The sequence below is a fragment of the Xenopus tropicalis genome, chromosome 4 (assembly GCF_000004195.4).
Source record: "Xenopus tropicalis strain Nigerian chromosome 4, UCB_Xtro_10.0, whole genome shotgun sequence".
In the NCBI taxonomy this organism is placed as follows: domain Eukaryota; kingdom Metazoa; phylum Chordata; class Amphibia; order Anura; family Pipidae; genus Xenopus; species Xenopus tropicalis.
In genome coordinates, this window is record NC_030680.2 from 81,104,626 (window position 1) to 81,128,659 (window position 24,034).

At 36.9% G+C, this 24,034-nt stretch overlaps 1 protein-coding gene across 7 annotated transcripts in view; it reads left to right on the forward strand.

Moving 5' to 3' along the window:
• slc44a5 (solute carrier family 44 member 5) overlaps positions 1-24,034 on the forward strand; it is an 81,097-nt gene that overhangs the window by 36,193 nt on the left and 20,870 nt on the right. For 4 of the 7 annotated variants that reach the window (XM_031899843.1, XM_031899845.1, XM_031899841.1 and 1 more), the window contains exons 3-14: positions 7,735-7,808; positions 10,042-10,126; positions 11,342-11,426; positions 11,621-11,746; positions 14,619-14,679; positions 15,987-16,110; positions 17,705-17,737; positions 20,430-20,513; positions 20,850-20,962; positions 21,371-21,502; positions 22,348-22,447; positions 23,775-23,867. In XM_031899843.1, coding sequence (XP_031755703.1) covers positions 7,735-7,808; positions 10,042-10,126; positions 11,342-11,426; positions 11,621-11,746; positions 14,619-14,679; positions 15,987-16,110; positions 17,705-17,737; positions 20,430-20,513; positions 20,850-20,962; positions 21,371-21,502; positions 22,348-22,447; positions 23,775-23,867 — 1,110 coding nt within the window. 7 annotated transcript variants of the gene reach the window in all.

A 24,034-nucleotide genomic window follows, 5' to 3' on the forward strand; every position in this document is an offset into this window, starting at 1 on the left:
TGCTTTCAGTAACACTATAGACAAGATCTAATAGGTCAACACATGTCAAGGGGTAAAAGACAATGTTAAACTGATTTAAAGCAGCAGAAAAACTACCTTTATCAAATATCAAGCAATGTTTTATATTTAGTCATCAAATCTGTGAGTCATGGCACAATAGGGCAGATTTCTATTGCTCTGTTCTATTTCTATTGTTTGCATTTGTGTTTTGCCATGATTCATTTAAAGCTTTAAAAAAATAAAATAGAAATCTTGCCACTTAAAGCTGCCTAAGTTTAGACTAGATTTTTCGCTTAAATAGAAGGGTTTCATGGTATTTGGTATAACTTAAATTCATCCACTTTTGCTATGCCGCCCCCCTCAATCCGCTCGCACTAACCTTTACAGCACTGGAGGGGGCCTGGGAGAGGACGAAATGCTAGTGCAGAGAGTGCAATTGTGCTCCCTGCAATAGAAGAGCAAAATTTCCAGTTTAAAAAAGGAAATTCGGCTCTTCGATTTTTGCCGCCCCTTGTAACTCGCCTCATGGCAGCAGCGCCCCTGCTTAAATTAGACATACAGTATCAAGGACAATTGTGAGCCATTGCATTATACACCTTTTAAACAATGCTTTTTGTATTGCTTTAATGAAAAATTTAATAAAAAACCTTTATAGTACCAGCCAGCTTTTCCACTTCCTGGCTGCTTTTACAGGCTGTGTAGGAGTGATATTGGCTCTCAGTACTTTACAACCTAGGATGTCAGCCAATAAGCAGCTAGACCGACCCACAGGGAACTGCAGTTTATCTTTCCCTGTGTAAAGGCAGATTTGGAACATTTGGACATACTGACTGACGAGTAACAGCCTGAAACAAATTAAAATCAGGCACCAAATATCAGTATTTCTAAGTAATTTGTATATTTAAGGTATACATCCTTATGTTGTACTGCTCTGTGGAATATGGGTTTGCTTTAAAATACATCATTCGTTATTCATAATAATATTGATCATCATTGCCTACACAAAAAAAAATTTATAACAATTTTCAAAACTATTTTTGTAGAAATCACTATGAAGGTTATTGCTTTACTCTGGTAGAAATGCAAGATAACTAAGGGGTGCAAGCATGCTCCATTGTTCTCATGCAAAGAGAACTTCTTCCTGGTGTCAGGCTGTGCTCTCCACCTTGTACCAGAACACAGTGGCAACACACAGTTCTGTCCTACTGCCTACTATAGGGCAGGTGGTAAGTAGAGGGCCCTGCTGTGGCTTGTGTCTGACAAAACCTAGCACAGAGACCCACTACAGTGCATTTCAGACTGCACCCATTGTTTGCACTTAGCACTCTGCCTTTCTATTTGTAAATGACCCCTTATGTACCCTTATATGTTTGTTTCAAAATTGTGTACCACTAATTGGAAAGGGAGCTAGTATGCTGTTGGAACACTCCTATATATACACAACTCTTATATGTAATAACTTAAATTATCACAGACAAGGTACAAAAGGAAGTTGGCAGATAGTTTCGGCTGACCTTGGGTAAGTCATGTCTTCTCTGTAGAGCATGTTTGCCAGTTAACAAATATATTCCATTTTGGACATAATTGTACATTTATATATGCTGATTGCATTTGCATATTAATTGAGGTAAGATTGCCCATATGTGCATTATATGATGCATTCATTTAGTGATTTGTTCATCTGAATTGCCTTATTATGACATATAATTCTTTAAATGTCAAATTATTAATGTAGAAAGTAGTCTTTAGTGCCTTTAAGTACTCTTTTCCTCTAAAATTACTAATACTAGGCATTACACAAAAGATAAAGTAGTGTGAAACAGTGAAGGTACCCATACTACAAATAACCATATCCTGAAGTGATAGTATGAAATATGAGCACAATAGATCTGGAGCATCTTAGGTAAAATGTGGTTATAAACCCTTTGGTTAGTAAGTTCTATTTTACATGGGTGCTTGACAGGACTTTAATATAACTGTTTGTTTAATGTAGCAAAACAAATACTGTGTATTGTATTTGTGTCCTTTTAATAAGCAATTAAACACTTTGTGAGTTTTGCATGCATTGCTTGACTTGAACATGTCACATAAAAACAGATTTGTTTTTAGACTGTATTGTCTTTTGAATAAAATGCAATAAAATCAGACTGCACTAATAAATATGATGTAAAGGCAAGTGGGAGCAACCAGCTTAAATGAAATTGAATCATCAGACCTGCTTCACAGATGTGCAAATGCATGTAGGAACAATCATGTGTTAGTGTGAGAGAAGAATGTTAAGGTATCTATTGTCGGCCAGGTGATAGAGGTATGTTTACAGTACTGGCAAGCAAAGAAGCTTTGGTGAATCATATTTGAGTCTGACCGCTTTCTTAGTGACGCACATTAGTTCCAAAACAACTATCAAGCTGTCTAATGAGCATTGTTTGCCAGAATGGGGGATTTTGCATTCCATATCACAGATGCCATAATATAAGTGAATCAGGAAGAATTCCAAAAAACTCTCACATACTCTCTACAGTCTCCCTTTTGTCTTTTCCTGTTTAAAATACAGATACGAAATGAATCTTGTATACTGTATAATTATAAATATATAGTCCCAAAGGAGGAGCATTCCCACTAAAAAATATATTGTCTGCCTGGGTGCTAGTAACAAACAATGTGATAGTCCCATAAAGTACAGCACTCAACTGGTCTTACGCAAGCAAAAATACTTAATTTAAAAACCTGATGTTTCAGTCACTGACTGTGACTTTTCTCAAGGGAATACATATTTATTCAGATTATTTTATGGTATCTTAAGGTAATATCTGCACTCATAAATCTTTTTCTGAAAGTTAAAAAAAACAAACATTAGTATCCATACAGGGATTTTCATTTTATCTGTGGATTTGTATTTATTGGCCTAAAGAGTCACTAGAATGCCTTTTAAATTTTTCCTATAAACTTTTCCACTGGGAATATTCCATTAGGTGATTTTCTTTTTTTTCCTAGTTCTATGAAGGTGTACCTGTCTTTCCTTGCCTCAGCAACTATTTTCCCAGGTTGGCTGGCCAACTCCCCACTTTATACTACTGATAGCACTCCTGGTGTGCTACAAACCCCTACAGGAAGTGATGGATGCACTATGGTTTAATGCTGTTGTGGATGTGACAATTAAGAAACAGCTATGGTGGAATTACTAGGAACAAGCCTTCTTGCTTTTGGACTATGTATAGAGAAATGATAAGGGCATTTCAAAGTACAGGTACTGATTACAGTGGTTGAACATATGTGTCTAAACGTATGTGTCTAGTTCAACAAGAAAAGCACCCCAGTGTTATGGGGAACTGAACCTGTGATCACACAGTTTTGTCTGTTTTAGTGCATTGTAATCTGTGCCAAAGAAATAAACAAAAGATGAGAAGAGGCAAAAGCAAATCACATACTGTAGCGCAAATGACAAGAAGTAAATTTCTAGTTTTAAAGGAAGTATACAATTGTTTGATCCACTTGAGGATATTTTTGCAACATGTTACTTTGGCTTAGCATTAATGTTAGAAGTGGTAATGGACACACCTTAAAAACATTTCCCTTCTGTCCTAAACATATCCTTTTTGCCTCAATATAAGATTATACACATTTTTCAGACTCATATACTTTTTTTATTCCGGTTGGTGCAATAAGTGATAGTTTACATGTGAATATGTATTGCATGTCGCTTCCAGAAGGAAGATACTCTGGTGCATATTTTTCACATAGTTCCTTAAAAAGTATGCCAAAATTCTTCAAATGTGAATGTGGTTGTGAAATATCCTTTAAAAATGTGGTTCTATATAACATATGGTGCAGTGGCCTTTTGCATACGTTCAAACTGTCCCTATTTTTGTGGGACAGTCCTTCTTTTAACAGCCCAGCCCGCAGTCCTGAAAATTCCCTCATTTCCCTTTCATCTCCTGCACTGAATGCTAAAAAAGATACAAATTTAATTAAAAAGTAGCTTTTGGCAGAGAGCCCAGAAAGTTAATAAGCCCCACCTGCACTGAGATACAATTGTAACTAATAAGCTAAACAGGTCTCTTGGGGGAACTGAGACTCACAGCTTAAAGGGCAATTTCACCTTTTTTTAAACAAAACTGTAATAACACATAAAACAAAAATGTCCCTCTTTCCATTTTCAGAAAATTGGGAGGTATGCTTTTGGGCTACTGTAAGTTCACAGCTCTGCTTGAAACACCATGTGCCTTGAGAAAGCTTCATGTTTTGAAGTGAAACATATATCGGTGAATGGTTTCCTGGCCTGGGGGACATATATCGGGCAAGTAGGCAGGTGACACAACAGCAGTGACACAGTCAACATCAGTGGTGCTGATGGCAAATTTTGGCAAATGAGGTTAATTTAGTTTTGCAAAGGTCTACCTTACTTATGTGACTGTTCCGCAGGTACATTTGGTGTCTAATTACAGCCAACAATCAGCCTGGGGCTGTGTGGTACCTCTCTGCAAATGTCCTTTGGGTCCATGTGACTTTTCTGCCAGGAATAGCAGGGGGTTAATTATTATGGATTACCATAATTTTTGTCCTCTCCCCCTATCAACTTTATGAAAATTACAATAGAAGTTGTATAAGCCCATATCAACTGTGCAACACGGCCCTGTCAAGTGCATTAAATATAATATGATAAAATGCAAAATGGAGTGCAAATATTTGCACTGTTCCAGATGAATTCCACACTGCTTGAATTCTTCACCTCTGTATTTCTGAGGGGTTGGCAGGGGAAGGCAGGTAGGCACCAGAAGTAGCTGTACTACATCTTACATTAGCCCACAGGCTAAAGGCCTTATGGAGACTGTAGTCTAATACTAGTTGTAGAAACAAATATATTATTAAAAAGCTTAGTGAGAGCAGCCTTTGTACATTGCTAACAAGCTAGAATGGGTTGTATCTCTCCTATGCCATCTAAATGTCAGTCAGAGAAGTAAAAACTTGAAAATGAGATACTCTCTGACCACACAGGAAGCAAGACTTTAGAGTGTGAGTTAGAAGTAGATGGGCAGAACAAAATACCTTTTTATTGTTAAAAAAGGTATAATTGGTCCTTCTAAAGTGATACCTATCGTTATCGTTACCAATTCCTTATTTGAATGTGTGTAATTGAATTATTAAGCGGCAACTGTATAATTACAGTTCTTCCTAGCACAAGACCAAATTGCTGTCTGGCTTTCTGGCTACAAATTTTAGTACAGATATACAATAACTCCAGATTAGCAAAATAATTTTACAAGAATTAATTTAAGGATTCTGTTGTAAAAATTATGAATGCCTAATGCTACACATTTCTTAAAAAATCACACAGTTGGGGCTCCATGAGAATCTGCTAACTGGCTTCTGACAGGCTTCCTGTGCTGGTTCCTGGCCAGCAAAGCAGACTGTTATGAGTCTTGCTGAACAAATGCTTCAGCTGGGTTTAGAAGTAAATAAGCAGAATCCATTAATGTTTTTTGGCTGAAAATTCCTTTTAGCACTAACTTAGAATTGAAGTCTTTTTTTAATTATCAAAAAAAAACTTACAAACTCCTTCTCACAACCTTCAAAGCTACCCTTCATTCCTCTGCACCTTATCTGCACCTCAACTCCTCTCTTGTATCTCCATATGTTCCATGCCAACTCCTCCTCCCCTCTCAGAGCAACCGCTTGGTTGCACCCCCCACTAGTACTGCTGTTTTCCACCTTAAAGGGCACCTATCACCCTATATTGTTACACCCACCATGCGCATAAGGCTAATGCCTTATGAGGCGTAGGGCGGATATTTTCGGCAAGCGGAAAAGCGCTTACTGAAAATTCCGCCCTACGCCTCCTACATGTGCCTGCACCCGAATTAATGAGATACGCTCGGGTGCAGGCACATGTAGCCGATATACGCATGAAAAGGCGAGATAATGCAAAGTCTACATGTGCCGGCACTCAAGCATATCTCATTCATTCGGGTGCAGGCACATGTAGGAGGCGTAGGGTGGAATTTTCAGCAAGCGCTTTTCCGCTTGCCGAAAATATCCGCCCTACGCCTCATCTGGCATTAGCCTAATAAGCAATCTCCCCGCTCACTTACTATGTGCATGCGCTTGATGTAGGAACCAGCACAGGAAGCCTGTCAGAAGGCAGTTAGCAGATTCTCATTTAGCCCAAACTGTGTGATTTGTAAAGAAATGTGTTACATCAGGCATTCATAATTTTAAAATAACATTTTAAATTAATGCTTGTAAAATGATTCTGCCTGACATAGGAGCAGTGAATGTTAATCACACTCCTACGTCACACACATGCACATAATGAGTGAGTTGTGGCACTTGCTCCCAGTGCGGGTAGCCCAGTGCTGGCAGGGGCAGTTTAAAAAACAAACAAACAAACAAAAATATTGTTCCCCTAGCTGGAGTGCGAAACAATATAGGGGTGATTGCTACCCTTTTAAACCTTTCTACTTGCTGCTCCTTATATTTGGAATGCTATTCCTGATTTCCTCTGGAGAGAATCCTTCCTCAGTCTATTCAGAACTAAACTCAAAGCACCTGATCTGGGAACTGGCACTTATATTGTGTCACCCACTGTAACCAACAGCACTAACATCCTCATATTTATCTGTTATTGTAATGACCCCTTACTTGTTTAATAATCTATTGTTTATTAATGTATTTTTATGCATAGCATTGTGTACACAAGTAGCACTATATAAATGAACACACACACACACAAATAATCTTTCCACTTTTCTCACAAACCTCTGATTTTTGTTGATTGTGATAGTGAAGTTTAAAAAGCAACTGAAGTTAATTGCCTTGCCTATACACCCCTTGGAGGAGGAGGACACTTAAGGTGGCCATACACAATACACAAATCAACACTGAGCCCCCAAAGTACAGTGCACATAGGAACTAATAGCAATAATTCACTAGTTAAATTAAAACAATAATGCACTAGTTTTATGTTAAAAACTCAATAAGATTTAAAAAGGCTTTAACGATCTTACAAAATAAATATTTAATCTCACACGTTATTTACTAACATTTTCTTCACATATCTAATGGCATATTAGCTGCCCATGTGAGTTAAAATGTTGAAAATGGAATTGATACTGATAAAGCTATCCTAATAAAATCGAATAACTTTCTAAGTTACCACAGATATCAGCTTAGTGGCAGGCTCTGGCTAGAGCCTAATCATAGCCTGAAAGCTCTATATTTTACACATTTTTCTAGAGGTAGCATAACATTGCCAATAAAATGTGTTTATACACTGTGAAATATCTATATACAATTGAAACTGCAAATCTGAGAGCTGCCGATTAAAAAACATTTATCGAAATCCAAATCCTGGAAAAGGAGCTGGGATTTGAAAATCCTTCAACTTTACTATTAAGATTTAAAGGACAAGGATACCTTAAATCACTGGTGTTTTGCTTGTGCTCCTTGTTTTACAAAAGAGTACAATAGTGCCATCTTCCTTCATCTCTCAGGCTTCTTTGCGCAGTACGCTAGTTCTTATTGCTATACTGTATCTGGGAAATAAAAGAATGATGGCAGTGCTGTGCTCTCCAGGCAAGTAATGCGGGTAGGTGTATTTTGATAGGAGAGGTACACTGGCTAGGCAAGTTTGTGCCCCCATTTTTTCAAGGTTTTCTTGTCATGTAATAAACAACATTTATTTTGTATTGTTTCTTTTCATTTTCTCTTATACCATTTTGTTCTGTTTATTGCTAGACACTGTACGGACGTATTGTGTTGCATTATCTTTGTGGTGGTGATCCTTGGATACATTGCACTAGGTGTAGTAGGTAAGTAGATATTGCATTGGAACGTCAGGAATTTGAAATTAGAAATTTTAAATTTTAAAAGAGACACGTACCATGTACCAGTGAATTATACTCCTCTAAATATAGAAGGATTGTGCTAAAAAAAGTTGTGTTTCAGACTGATTTATTGAGAAGTTCCACCAAAACCCCACTAATCCCGCCCACCTGTTCCACTTCTTGCTGCCTGAATTCTCTGGATGTGCAGGGGAGCCAGCGGCCCTCTGTACACTGCACTGTAGGATAGGAACCAATCAGCAGCTAGGCTGACCTAATAGGGAACTGAAAGCCTGTCTTTGCTTGTGTGAGTGCAAGGCTGTGATTCGCTCTCCGCCTCCTACTGTGCTTCTGGCTGGACTGTTAGGACACGCCCACCCCTCATTTCAAACACAGACAGAGAACTGATAGGATCTATAGGGAGCTCTAATAAAGGGGCCATTTTTACAGGATTAATTTTTAGCACAAAGTGAAACCAGCACCATATATTATTCATAATTGCCTACAAAATTAGAGTTTTTCCCATTTATCCAATATGTCCCCTTAAAGATAATCGGTCACTTACAATAAGGGAAACAAGTAGCAACATATATGATGTAATATGATTTTCAAATAACAGGAATTAAATGTTGTATAAAAATGATAATACTGATATGACTGAGCAAATATTTGGCTTGTTTCTCCTTTTGACTGTGATAATGGGCAGGATGTAAACTGCAAAAAATGTGTTTTTTTGTAATTAATGCCATTCCGTACAGGTTGCGCCCAGGTTGGGCCTGGATGTAATATACAGGCATCCCAGGCTTGCCCTGATTGAACCTTTCTCCATTGAGTTTTCTTTACTCTCCCAGATACTTTTTTTCCCATCATAAACAACAAGTTTCCATCACTCCCTAACTCCCTAATTTACATACTTCCCAATTGTATTCTACGTTTCAGTTGCTATTGTAAATGTGTTCCCCTGTGAGTCTTCTCAGTTGATAAATGACTATTTTTGGAGGGCCTGTCCCAAAATCATTATGCTGGGCAATGTACTCCGCACCATATCTAATGACAAATAAGAAATCTATATGCCTAGCTATTACAGACAAGTGAGGGTAAAACAGGGCTATGGCAAGCAATGTCTGTCTAGAGTATTTACATAAAGGCATTAAACTAGATGATTTACTGACAACATGTGGCTCTCCAGCTGTTGCTGTGATATAACCTCAGACTTTTGTCCAAAATTCCCTTTTACATCTAACCATCTTTTGTATCTACTACAAATAACACATTTCACCACACAAATATTACAACACTTGACCGAAATTGATAAAAAAATCCCCTAAACTCTCTATGGCCAAACTGTACAACAGAAAAGACAATTTATAATATAATCAAAACCATATTAATGGAAACCAACCCTACATGATCAATAACTAAATGAGCCTCAATTATTCCTCACTTTAGTGTGACTCAAATAATACAACAATACACATGGGCCATGCAACTCCTGTTTGCCAGTAAATATCAAGAAATGGCTTCATATATGCATATGAATAATTCATACTTAACTCCAGCATGGAGGTACCACATTGGCTGTTTATCTACAGATAAATGCCATGACCCACATGACATGAAGACCAAGCACACTGCTTCTGGCTATGCCCCCATATCCAATCATTTTGGAAATAAGTCAGTGATTATTGTAAAGCTCTAATAGGGCAACACACACAAATGACAATAACCTGGGTGATCTTTGGGATACCCCCACAACAAAGTAAGCTCTCCAAAGCTGAAGGAGGACTGTTTGGGCACTAATAATGGCTTCCTTGCTCGCTTTTGCAATTTTTCTACAATAGTAAATGAGACCCACTGACTCAGTCTTTTACATGACTGACAACTATTTTGAGTAGATATAGATGTAGAGCGATACAGTCATCACTGTGGATGGTGTCATCTTTAAAGAGACTGATATAATAACAATCTATGTAGGTTTGCAAATGTCATTAGTGCTTGTTAAATACTGTGTGGCACGCTCATAATGTGATAATGTGGTTCTCTCATGTTTATTTACAAAAAAACGCTAGAGGAGGTTGTACAATAAGTTAGCGGGAGAAAGTAGAAGTAGCCTGAAGGCATTCTGTATCACAGGGCAGGAGGGAGAAGTGTACTAAGGACAGGGAAGAAAATTGATAAACTACATTAAACTCATGTCTTACTGCTACGGCGTTTTTTGCAGCATGGATTCATGGTGACCCTAGGAAGATAATCTACCCAACAGACAGCTATGGGCAGTTTTGTGGCCAAAAGGGTACACCTAATGAGTAAGTACTGCAATTGTCAGTGTTCTGTGTGTTTTTCTCCCTCTTTCCGCTGCTGTTTAAAATACTGCTAGCTCTATTTTGGAAACATATTTATTATAAAATTGCTGCGCTGTTGTCCTAAAACAACAGTTTATTAAAAGTCACGTGCATATTCAGTGACCCACGGGTCATCACCACAGCAGGTCTAAGAAAGAGCTTCTGTATCAGTGCAACAAAAATCTAAAACAGTTTAAAAATATAAATTGTACAAGTGCTTTGTAGAACACAAAACATATTCACTGTCAGGGTTTAGGTATCCTTAACCTAAGGTTGCAATAGATTTTCACAGTGTCTGCAATATACCAGTAACAATTTATACTGGTTTTCTTACAAATAAATGCCTTTTAAATAAAAGAATGTAGTGAATTTATCATGTATAAATAATATACATCTCTCTGTTTTTCACTTTTCATTGTACTGTTTTGGATGTAGAGGGATGGAAAAAGTTTTTTGGCGTTACTACACCTGCTAGGCTGACAGTTGTGTTAGTGCCACCTTGTGGATGCTTAATAATTTACAGGGGTGGATAAGAAAACATGGAAACATACATTTTCTGTTACAGATTTATGATCATAAATATGCCAAGCCACCAAACCACATCAACTTAAATTTCACACAGTGGTGCAAACAATTCACTTTGGGTCATATTTATGCCACCACATCCCTGTTTGTTTGTTTTTTTGTGTCTTCTTAGGGTAAAGGCACGGAGCTACTAATAGCAGCTACTTGTCGTGGCTACTAAAAAAGACAATGCTGATCATTTACTGATAATTGTCTCTACATGGCAAATCTTAGTATTGTCTATGGCAGGGTATTTTCTGGAATTTAGTAGCCATGAAAAAGTAGCTGCTACTAAGTAGCTCAGTGTGTCTTCACCCTTAACAGTAATTTGATTTTATAGTGCTTTGCTGTAGATTTTATATTTTAATTAGGGAGAGAGCTGCAGATTCTCTCTGTTATGATAGAAAAAAGTTGTCCAGGACAGTCGCACTTCTATATAGTACATAAGCATTAACCAAGCCCCACACTCACAATCTGCTTTGTGATAACAAGTTTCCATATTACACACCTAGTTCTAGTGTTTTTTTAGCATTGTTAGTCTCACTTCAGAACAGTTCTCTGTTCTAAAAATATTTCATCATGTTTTAGTTGTTGAATATTTATATCCCTGTACAGGAACAAGACCATTTTGATGTATTTTAACATCCTCCGATGTGCAAGTCCAGTTGTGCTAATAAACCTGCAGTGCCCTACAACACAAGTAAGAGAATAAAATATTTACCCAAATACTTATATTAGGTTTTATTATAATTATTACTATACATATAGAAGCTAGATATCAGCTTAGAAATAGCAACACTGACTAACATGACAGCCCATGGCATCCTTATTATATTTGAAGCTCTTTATTATTTTTAATATTGCTAAGCTAACGCCCATGGTTATATCTTCTAGCTCTGTGTCTCAAAGTGCCCAGACCGATTTGCTACCTACCTTGACATGCAAGCCAACAGATTCAATAACAGTTACTGGGAATACTACAAGCAATTCTGCAAACCTGGTTTTGACAAGCCTCGAAAGGTGAGCAGATATGAAATAGTGCTAGTATGTTAATATACTTGAGTACACCAATAATGCAAAAATATTTGCTATCTGTATGCATGTTTCACAGAAGGATACCACACTGGTTTAGAAACATCTAATTGTCTCCTTACATATATGTAAGATAAGGTGACCAGATTTTGAAAGTGAAATCCAGGGATACTAAGCACAGTTGCGGCAAAAAAAATGGCCACACTCTTTTTTTAACCACACCTCCATCTATAGATATATCTATCCATCTATCTATCAAGAGAAAATTAAAAAACAATTTTGCACACACTGAAGGAAAAATGTCTGCATTTTAGTGAAAAGAGACACGTTTAGTTACACGGTTTGTACATATATATATATATATATATATGGATTCAATGAAATTAATGCCTTTGCACCCCCTGACCTTACATGTCATACTCCCTGCTGCTTGTAGATTGCAAGCTTTGTGGTCTGTTCCCTTCTGCTTATTTCACAGGGCAGAGGAGCGGTATTTTAAGCAGGAACAACAACTTACTTCACAGACACAGCTCCTTACTTGTCAGTTTGGATCTCAGTGAAGATGTGCGGGCTGCTGCTCTGACTTAACTACCGCTCCTCTGCCCTGTGTGAGAAGTTGCGCTGCTGCTAAGTTTGGAAAGTTGGATTCAAAACAGTCACAGTACAATGTATGTCCTGTGATTATTTTGAATCCAACATTCAAATCCCATTTGCCTTGCCCTCGTATGCTCACCTGCCTGGCTGCACTACAACCGCCCTCCTCTCCATCAGCTGCGCAACTGTTCATTTAGGGGACAGACCAATATATATTATCTGCACCCAGCCCCATTCTCCTTGGCGCCACAATTTAGCAAATGGGAAGGAAGGACCAAACGTGAATGGCATTTTATGGGTCCAATGAAGTTTATTGTTACACAGGGATGTTGCTAGCATTCCACGGGGATTTTTAAAGTTTATTGCAAATAACGGGGACACTTTATGGGGCAATTTTCTACAGGGCAAGGGGTCTTGAAACGGAGCCTGTCCCCGTAAAATGGGGACTAATGGTAAGCTTAATGTAAGATATAAACTTTCCCACTTACCTTCTTTACAATTTATAATCATCCCTTTCTTTATCTTTTTTCCTTATACATCCTCCCCTTTCCACTTTATGCTTCCTCCTCTCACCCCTCTTTTGTTCTCCCCTTTATTGCCTAATATTTTTTTACTCTCCCATTCTGAAACCTCTCTTGTCTGCTCACAATTTTGCTCTTTTTCATCCCTTTTATTTCCAATTATATCTACTGCTAAATAATGATGGTTGAAAAAGTTAGCAGGCATGGATTTGCGGCAAGTTTCTTTTTTTCGTCATTGGCAAATTATTTCCCAGAATGGGTGAAAAAGTTTGCTGCGTAAAAATTTGCAGTGTAACAAAAAAACTGTTGCACACATGCTGCAAAATGCTGTGTGCATAAAAAAAATGCTGTGTGCCATTTCGCAAATCTTTTCAAAGCATTGCAAATTTTTCGGCAAAGCGAAATGGGACAGATTCACTCATCACTACTGCTAACCCCTTCACCTCCTTCACGCATGCCTTTGCCTGGGCCTTCTTCTGTCAAAATCTTTTCTGCACCCTCCTTCACATCTCTTTATTATTCCCTTAATTTCTGCAGGAAGGTAGTATGCAAAGTACAAAAAAAGGCATATTGCACCCAGTTTTTGCACTTGGGGTACTGCCTTTGCAAATGTGAATGAGTCCTATTGCCCTCTTCAGCTATTCGGCTTGGGTATATGGCGGTAGATTGAAATATCTGTGAAATTGTTTACAACATTTATCTCAACTCTCTCTCTCTCTTGCAAAAAAGAAGGCAGCCTGCCATAGAACCTTTTATAAGCAGACAAAATAAGGAGGAATGAAACCTGTATCAATGCAATCTACAGCTACGGAATTATGCCAGTGCCTACATTACAAAGTGTGTGTCCTAATACAAGTGTGTATAACTACATACCTCCCAATTGTCCAAACATTGACAGCTCAGCCGGTAGTCCTGGATTCTTTCTGAAAAGTCCCTCACTTCTCTTTGATCTCCTGCACTGAACCCGCACTGAATGCTAACAAATATACAATGTTTCTCAAACTTAAAAAAAAAATATTAAAAAAGTAGCTTTTGGCAGAGAGTCCAGAAAGTTAACAAGCTACACCTGCACTTAGATACAATTGTAACTAATAAGCTAAACAGGTGTCTTGGGGGAACTGAGATTTGCAGCTTAAAAGGCAATTTCACCTTTTTTTTTTTAGAAAAACTATAATAACACATAAAACAAGTGTGTTCAAATGTGTTCAAACTTTAAATACAGTAAAAATGTTTTTGCTGCGCTATGCGCGGCATTTCCTTTTGTCCCTCTTTCCATTTTTCAAATGTTGGAAGGTATGTAACTAACATATTGCATTTACTGTGCAGCCTTGCAAACGATGCAAGATTGCAGTAATTCTGCAGTGATATATATTTTTAAATGAAGCCAATGGGTATATAATGCTAAAAAACAGTTGGATATAGCTTAAGGTTTCAGCAGACAGAGTTTAGGATTAATGACTGTGCAACTTGGGAGAAATAGGTTTATTTACCCTCCACGTTCTGCTGTTATGGTACTAGAGATCTGGTATGTATTTGATTATCTGTATTAAAATAAATAATTTCTCATAAAAATTATGTCAAGATAATTTAATCATTTACTCAGACATAGTTATGCTCTTTGATCAGCACATGAACACACTTCCACTCTCATGCCGACACAGCCTCGCAATGCATTCTTTAAAGTGAATATTTATATATGGAATGTATCTTAAATTTATAAACATTTCATAATATATGATTCTCAGTCTATTACAGAAGTGTTACGGGATGAAGATTGTCCCTCTATGATAATTCCAAGCAGACCATGTAAGTAGAAGTTTTAGTTTTCAGTTACTAATACAAACTTTTAGCATACAATAATAGTGATCATATTATTTGCTTCCAATCAATATGCATGCAGAATTGGTCTCTTGCCAAGCATTTTTTTTTTTAATTTTTCACCAGGGCTAATTATATTCTGCTGTCTAGATCTAAATACTTTTGGTGTATGCCAGGAAGTACCTGGGTTAAATTGCCAGTTTCACCCTTCTTCCACCCTCTACAATTTACTCTCCATAAGGTATACAGAGTAAGCTAATAGTACATGAAACCTTCTGTCACTGCTTGTGGCAGATGGTTTTCAGACCATAACACACTAGGCACAGAGAAGAAGCGTATTGGGTGTTTCCCTGCCAAGTAAAATACCTTGTGTGCAATTAACCTAAATCTTTAACAACCCCAGTGCTGCAGGGAAATATTTAAATTGGTGGGGGGCTCTGTTTTTGTGGGGAACTTATAATCATTCCATTCCCTAGATTTGTGTACTGGAGTGTCAGGACCTCTAAATTTCTCAGCCTTTGGATTAAGGTTGCCTTTTCTGAAGAATACACTAGAGCAGGGGTCCCCAACCTTTCTTACTCGTGAGCCACAGTCAAATGTAAAAAGACTTGGACAGCAACAAAGCATCATAAAAGTTCATGGTGGTGCTAATAAGGGCTAAGATTGGCTATTAGTAGTAGTAGGTGTAGTAAATCTAGTTTTTATTTATCCAAAACTTGCCACAAAGTCAGGAATTCAGAAATTACTACCTGCTTTGGGGGTACTGAGAGCAACATCCAAGGGGTTGGTGAGCAACATGTTGCTCTTGAGCCACTGGTTGTAGATCAATGCACTAGAGTAAACAGGCAAGCAGGAACATATCCTCTTTATGTGTACCTTACTGGTTAGTATTTAATGTATTCCTCAGTTCATATAATTGGCCAGATTCAATTCAGTTCAGAGAAAAAGTTACAGTACCTCATACTTTAAAACTCCAATGCTTTGAAAATCAGTCTGACCAGGATCTGATTTAGAAAAAAAATAATTTTAAATTAATCTGGCCCAATATGAAAAACTGTAGCCTCAAATCCTGATAAATATTGTGGGGTACCAAAAAAATCCTATGCTGAAATAGTAACATAATAGGAGGGTAAGTCCAACTGAGAAACAGCAACATGTTAGCCAAGACTAAAACTGTAACACCTTAATAAAAGTTATAAAAATAGTGAAAAGAAGAAAAAGGAAAGTAAATATGCATTTAACAATTAACTGCCCTTATACATATATGTATGTCCCACTTTTAATTTTCCCTATAGTTTTACAGAGGTGCTTCCCAGATTTTTCCACTCGAAATGGTGTGCTGACAGTTGCAAACAAGACTGAATTCAAAGATGGGATAGGACAAATGAGAAATGTAACAGATCTCAGATCAGCTGCCAAGTAAGCTATATCTTTTTATATGTTATTGTTACCAAGTTACTTACCAGAAGATAGAAGTCACCTCATATTTTAGGGCTGATTTGTGAAAAACATTATTAATATATTGTTGCCCCTCCCCATTTACATAGTAGTAACATAGTAGTAAGTTGGGTTGAAAAAAGACATACGTCCATCAAGAATCCATCCAGCCCCTTCTTAAAGCTATATAATGTATCAGCCAGCACGACTGATTCGGGGAGGGAATTCCACAACCTCACAGCTCTCACTGTAAAAAATCCTTTCCAAATATTTAAATGGAACCTCCCTTCTTCTAAACGGAGTGGATGCCCTCGTGTCCGTTGGAAGGACCTACTGGTAAATAAAGCATTAGAAATGTTAATATATGATCCCCTTATATATTTATACATAGTTATCATGTCACCTCTTAAGCGCCTCTTCTCCAGTGTAAACAGACCCAACTTGGCCAGTCTTTCTTCATAACTGAGACTTTCCATACCCTTTACCAGCTTAGTTGCCCTTCTCTGGACCCTCTCTAACTCAATAATGTCCCGTTTGAGCACTGGAGACAGAACTGCACAGCATATTCTAGATGGGGCCTTACCAGTGCTCTGTAAAGGGGAAGAATAACCCCCTCCTCCCGTGAATCTATACCCCTTTTAATACAGCTCAAAACCTTGTTTGCCCTTGCAGCTGCTGCCTGGCATTGCTTGCTACAGCCAAGTTTATTATCTAACAATTCCCCACCTTACATTTCAAACCTTTTCTCCAGGGCAGCTCCCTACCTGTGGAATTACCATACAACAACAGGTGTTCCCCTATCCATGGCATTTCAGATGTTCTCTTAAAATTTACCTCGTCCTTCAAGCCTACAAATGATTAACCTCTAGCTGCAAAGTCACAAAAATGATAACACATCATCTTTCATGCATCACGTCTTGCTGATCTGTAATATCCTAAGAGCCATGAGCATTTTCTCTACCATACCCTTTATTTTGCTTATCCTCACCCTTTTTCTGTACATTTAAAGAATGGGAAAACCTGTGAGTTTAATAAAAACTTTGTTAAATGAGAACTAAACCCTTTTAATGAACTGACTCTCCTCTGCTGTGTTAGCCATTTAAAGTAATCACAGTTTATACACATACGCTTCTTAAAAGCTGCTTAGAGCACACTGAGTGTGTGCAGTGCCTCTGACACTCCTAACAAAATCCAAGATGGTGACCCTCTGTGCACAACTTTGAAGGCCTGGATCATTATTACTATAGAAATTCTGAAACTTTAGGTTAATGCAGTGAGGTCATCATATAAAATACAGCATTTCTACCAATTTAGGTTTTAGTTCTCCTTTAAGGAAATGATATATGTAGAATAAGGTGTGTGAGGTGTTTTAAGAAGGTTTTCACTGTGAAACCTTGCGCTGAAATTATTACCCTATAACAAAACATGCACCATTCACCAAATATTTTATCTCAGCAATTAAGACCATTATATTATATCAATAAAATTATTCCTCTTTTATTTTTTTGCTTTGGGCTTATGCTTGGTGTTCACATTTCCTTTACTTTGATCACAACATTTATTTATATTTTTTTAGCCATGTAACTACCACTCAACACGGAACTAAAAGGTTAAACCCAAATATTTTTATTCTTATAAATTATTTCCTTGTACGGCTACAAGTGTTCAGCTGGAACAAAGCAATTCTTATATCAGTTAATATGACAAAATATTGCGATATTATTATACCTAATATGCTATGGAAAAAATCATTACATTCGGCAAGATAAATCTTGCATAAATTTGCATGGACATTTTAGTGGTTTGGATAGATGAAACCAGATTAATTTAGCTCATTGTTGCACTTATATTGCATATAGCCTGGTTTTTGTCCATTTTTTTCATTGTGATAGTCATAGCAGTACTTTGCGTGATATTTTAGGGTACTTTCCTATGATTGCTGTGTTCTGCAGCTGAATATATAGGATTGCATGCAGCATGCCACTCTACAAATTATTGCTGTATGTCATGTAAGAATGGCATTTCAGTTAGAATTTAACTTACCATGATAGTATTGCACCCTGAAGAGGATGTATATCAAGAACTAACGGTGCTCTTCAATGCACTGGCTTATATGCATGGCTGTGCTGTTTAACCTTCTGGGTGCCAGTGATATCCTCAAGGCACTATGGTAGAACCTCCTGCGCATTACATTATGGGGCAGATTTATCAGAGTTCACCAGTTAATAAATAAACTTCTTAAAATCCACTAGGAATTAATAGAACGTGGGTGAAATCTGGCCCTAACAGCCATACTCAAAAAAGAAAGCCAGAGGAAAATGTTGTTAAGTGTAATACAGGTATAGGATTCTCTGAATTCTAATGGGTTATCTGGAAACCCATTATCCAGAAGGTAACTTCCCATAAACTTTAATAAAATAATTAAAAATAATAAAGTATACTTCTGTTATCTGTAATAATAATACAGTACCTTGTATTTTATCCCAGCTCCTGGGCTGCCCCCTCCCCCCCCTTGCCCCCAACACTTATCTTTCCTCCGCCGAAGGGGGGCTGAGATGGCTTCATCACTCTCTGCTATAGCATAGTGGTTTGGATAGTGCCAAAGAATTCAAGGAACAATCCATAGAGCAACATAACAGTACATATTGTGTCTCATTTACTATAATTAAGCATCTTAGGACAGGGGCACACAGTGGATTGTCTGCTTTGCTCTGCCTGCATTTTGCACACAGGTGCAGGAAAGCAGATAAGTTTTCCATTGGCAAATCTGACATCAGCCTTTGTGGAGCTACACGGAGCCAATACAGTTACATAGGGTTGAAAAAAGTCCATCAAGTTCAACCCAAGTGAACCCAGCACACACAAACCTATACTGACCTATCTATACACTCACATACGTAAAATATATATACCAACAATATCACAATAGCCTAGGATACTATGCTTGTTCAAGGACTCATCCAGGCCCCTCTTAAAGGCTTTTCATGAAAATGCATACTTTTGCATCTCCTTGCAGATATCAGTTCTGTGTAGCTCCACAAAGGATTTTATATATATATATGTATATAGATATGTGTTGATATGTGGAATTTTTTCAATAAAAACACTTTTTCTTTTGAATCAAGTCCCTGCGTGTGCGGCACTTTTTCTATTATATTATGTATATAGATAGATATGGAACCTTTTATCCAGAATCCTGGGGTTTTCCAGATAAGGGATTTTTTCTTAATTTGGATCACCTTACGTTAAGTCTGCTAAAAAATAATTTAATTATTAAATAAATCCAATAGGATTATTTATATACTAGTTAGGATCAAGTACAAGGTAATATTACGTAGAAATATTACAGAGAAAAAGGAAATCATTTTTAAAAATTAGAATTATTTGATTAAAATAAAAAACGGATATGGATTATACATAACATGTGTAGTTTCCATGTTTTAGACATTATTAAAATCAAAGTTTAAAATGTGTTTTATGTTTTGAGAAGGAAAAGTATACAGTATATTGTAATAGTGAGTGCCCAGGTTGGTAAATATAAGGTTTACTTACAAACTACCAAGAAGAAGTATAATTAGGGCATCAAAATTTGAGTTAGAGAAAGAAACTTTTTCTTTCCTCGAGCCCTACCTTATTTAAGAAAATCAAGTTTGCGTTTTTTCGTTGATAAAAAGTTGCACGCCAGTGAAAATAATTTTTTTCCAATAATTTTCCATGAGGCTGAAAAACTGGAACTGGGAAAATAAATATAATTGATTGAGGCACGACTTCTATAGAAGCTTCACAACTTCTTTTTTTCTGGTGACCTTTCATGATTTTTCTTCTTTAAACCTGGCCAATTGACATCTGCCTGATTTTTGCCCAGATGTCAGTTGGGTAGGCCTGTGTGAGGGCCCTGCGTGGGCTTATAAGCTGCTAGCTTGACCCGTTGGCAGCTTTTATTGACCTGTGTATGGCCACCTTTAGTTTGCTTGTGGATGCCTAACTCATTATGATTAAAAGTCTAAAACCTTGAATATTTTGGTTACATAATTTATTATTTAAATTCTTTGCATACTAAATCAAACTATGTGCTTTTTTGTCTTATGTTGCTGAGAGTAGCAGTCAGAAAGAACTAAACTTAACATATTGCATCTTTACGCTGCTTGTTCTGTACATTATTGTACTAATAAAAGTAACTCGGGCTTTTGCAAGCTTTTAACTTGAACAGTTTTAGACTGAATGTAAAGTGACTGTGTGCAGTGCAGTAAAGTGTTCTGTATTTTTTTTTCTCATTGCACACTCTTCTTTTTTAATGGAAGTGGTATTAATAATGTGCTTGATGCAAGATCAGTTGGAATGAAAATTTTTGAGGACTATGCCAGTTCCTGGTACTGGATCTTGATGTAAGTATATTTTTCTTTTTATCATTTTCCATTAAAACTTTAAAACAGTTAAAAGCAGGATATGTTGGTCTTATCTTAATTATCCACAGGTTGTGAGAATTTAGGAAAATACAGTCTGAAGATTGAACTGTTTGATCTCGGAATGTTGCTATTTAACAAATCTATGCATTTTTCTAGTCACCTACAAAGTATCACAAATGACAAATAACTTCCTTTTCATGACAAGTTTAACTGATAGATTTCATCTTAAATATGACTTTCCCCATTTTATCAGATGGTGGCATTCTGTTTTAAATTCACCTCTAACCGAAACTGTTTTCCTTTTCCATCTTTCAGAGCTCTTTTTATTGCAATGGTTGTAAGCCTACTGTTCCTCATACTGCTGAGGTTTACTGCTGGGGTGTTTTTTTGGATTTTTATCATTGGCGTTATTGGAGTTGTTGGATATGGTAAGTAATTCCCAAAGAAAACAATTAGCTGAAAAAACCTGTGGGAAGAGGAGTAGCCATTAAAGGTGGCTGTAATATTTTATAAGTTTGTGTGTGTGTATGATTTGTAGTAAGTTTCTTCTATCCCTTTCAGGAAAAAATGAGACTTCACAACAGTTTTTAGAAACGGCACAAACCTTATACTTTACTGCCATCCCTATAAGAGCTCTTAATTATCACAAAATGGTATTATTAATGATTTTAACCAAATATCATCCATGTAAACGGTATTTAAGCTGTTCTTAAAAGGAAAATTCCCACTAAAATTAACTTGGTAGATGGAAGTAATCTAAGCAACATTGCCTTTTTCATCTTCATTTTTTTTCCTCTAAATTATTTGTAGTAATCATCCTCTCTCATTATTTCCAGGCATCTGGCACTGCTTTTGGGAATATGACAGCTTGAAAGGCGTTCCTGGAGCTGATTTAACAATATATGACATCGGTTTACAGACGGATTTTAGGGTTTACTTGCAGCTGAGACAGACATGGTTAGCATTCAGTAAGTACTGTGCTCATGATTTCATTTTAATATAGTACACTTTTTCTAGATTTTTTTTTTCTTTTTAAATCATGTTTTTAAATAGATTTACATTACAGCTAAATAGCCCTGTTACTAGTACATTAATAATACAAAAATTTTGACTCCTTGCTACTTATACAGTGTAGGGCAGGGATCCCCAACCTTTCTTACTCGTGAGCCACAGTCACATGTAAAATGACTTGGAGAGCAACACAAGCATCATAAAAGTTAATGGAGGTGCCAAATAAGGGCTGTGATTGGCTATTAGGCAGCCTCTATGCACACTATCAGCTTACAGGGGGCTTTATTTGGTAGTAAGTCTTGTTTTTATTTAACCAAAACTTGCCCCCAAGTCAGGAATTCAAAAATAACTACCTGGTTTGGGGACACTGAGAGCAACATCCAATGGGTTGGTGAGCAACATGTTGCCCCCGAGCCACTAGTTGGGAATCACTAGTGTAGGGCATCACAAAGTGATTCTTTTAATTACAATACAGGATACTGCATTCCTGTTCTCATTACAGAACAGTACGATGTTTTCTGTAAAGGCAATATAAATATAGAGATGTTGTTAGACAACTGAGATGTAATAATGATTTTAGAAGTTATTTTCTTTTAAAATAGGTGGAGATTGGATGTTGACTAGGTTTATGTGACCTGAGTGAACTGCTGGAAGAACTAGAGAAAGGATTCTTTTGTATAAATGCATATGAAAGAATCCTGTAAGGTGTATTTGAGTACAGTATGCTTGCAACTGTAGAGTATTTTATTGTTAAATGATAAGCTCTCATCATGATTTTAACGGATTAGTTGTTTATTTACAGTGATACTACTCTGTATAGTTGAAGTTATCATCATACTGATGCTGATCTTTCTGAGAAACAGAATCCGCATAGCAATTGCCCTTTTGCAAGAAGGTAGCAGGTAAAGGAAATAATATATATATATATATATTATAACAGAATGTTGAAATGTTCATAACATTCGCCTTGATAAAGCTTTTTTCAATACGCATCTCGTTTAGATCACCGCAATAGTTCCAGTTGTGCTGAGGTAAATGCCATTTGGTAGTAGGCACAATTGGTGAGGGTGGGATAATGAGAAATTGATAGATGTAGTGCTGCTGAGCAGCTTTATTCTGAAGTGCCGAGGTAAAGTTATGGGAGAGTAGGTACATATAGAATTTGGTATTGTAGGTGCAACTTAATATACAATACTTGTTAACATACAAAAAAGTCATTTGTAGAAACATAGGAGAAATTTGCAATGCGGCTGAATGGTTATTTCACCCTCGCTATGCTGAGGTAAACAAAGAGAGTGGAGACACAACTGTTTAAGAGAAAAATTTGTTTGTAGACATGCAGGGCTGTGGAAAGTGGTCATCCCATTTAGGTTGGGCCAAGGTATAGAATATGGTATAGTAGGCGCAACCTGATATACAATACTTGCTAACAAACTCAGTAGCATGATGTAGAATTCTGCTGGGTAGCTGTTGCAGCCAGTTGTCCAGGGAAGAAAAGTCTGGGAATGTAGGCGCTACGGTTTTGTAGAAATTAGTCAAGCACTCAACTATACTGCGCATAGTATCTCAAAGTAATCGTACTATATCAGAATGTAGGCAGCCTGTAGTGTTAAGTATCTGTAGTAAAAGAGACTGGTGTGCAAGGTTGAAAATTACTCCCGCATAATGATTGAATGTTTTTCTAAAAAAAGAAGGAACATAAGATGTATTGGCAGTAAATAGGACTGGCAGTTATAGCAAGTAGGCATCAAAAGAAATTGACATTTCAGTAGAAAGAAAAGAAATTGACATTTCAGTAGTTCAGAGTCAATGCAATGAAATAGCTCACTATTCACTACTAGTCAAATTTATATAAAGTGTATTTAGTTCAGTTCTCATTTAAGCTTGACCATTGTTTTGAGTTAAGCTTTACGTCAATTTCGAAATTTCTTTTATTCAGTAAAACCCTTATGTCTCAGAGAGATTTAGGTAAAGAAATAAATGCTCAATAAAGATAACCATATATCCTTCGTCCTGACATATGAGCCTTGAAGGCTAATGTTTTATCACTGAACTGAAAAAGAAATTACCCACACCATAAATAAAGTGTATTAAGTCCAAGAAGCAAACCTTTAACTCATACAGAGTTTTCTTTATGTATAGTGTATGTACTCATTCAGCTTTGTGAAATGTCATATATGTTATCTGGCTTGCTTTTAGTAACCATTATATATCTTCTTTGGTCCACAGGGCAATTGGATATATCATGTCAACGCTGTTTTATCCGATCATTACCTTCATTTTAATAGCAATTTGTATTTCCTACTGGGCTGTCACTGCAGTGTATCCTTCCTGTCAGATAAAATGTTTTCTATTTATTTTTTTCTAAGCACATCTCTGTAAATAAAACATATAGACAGGTCACCTACAGGGGAGCCATATGCTTACGTTTAAGCATCTTTTATTTAAAACACTGTTTCAGTGGCCTTTTTTAATCAGGTGTGTACATG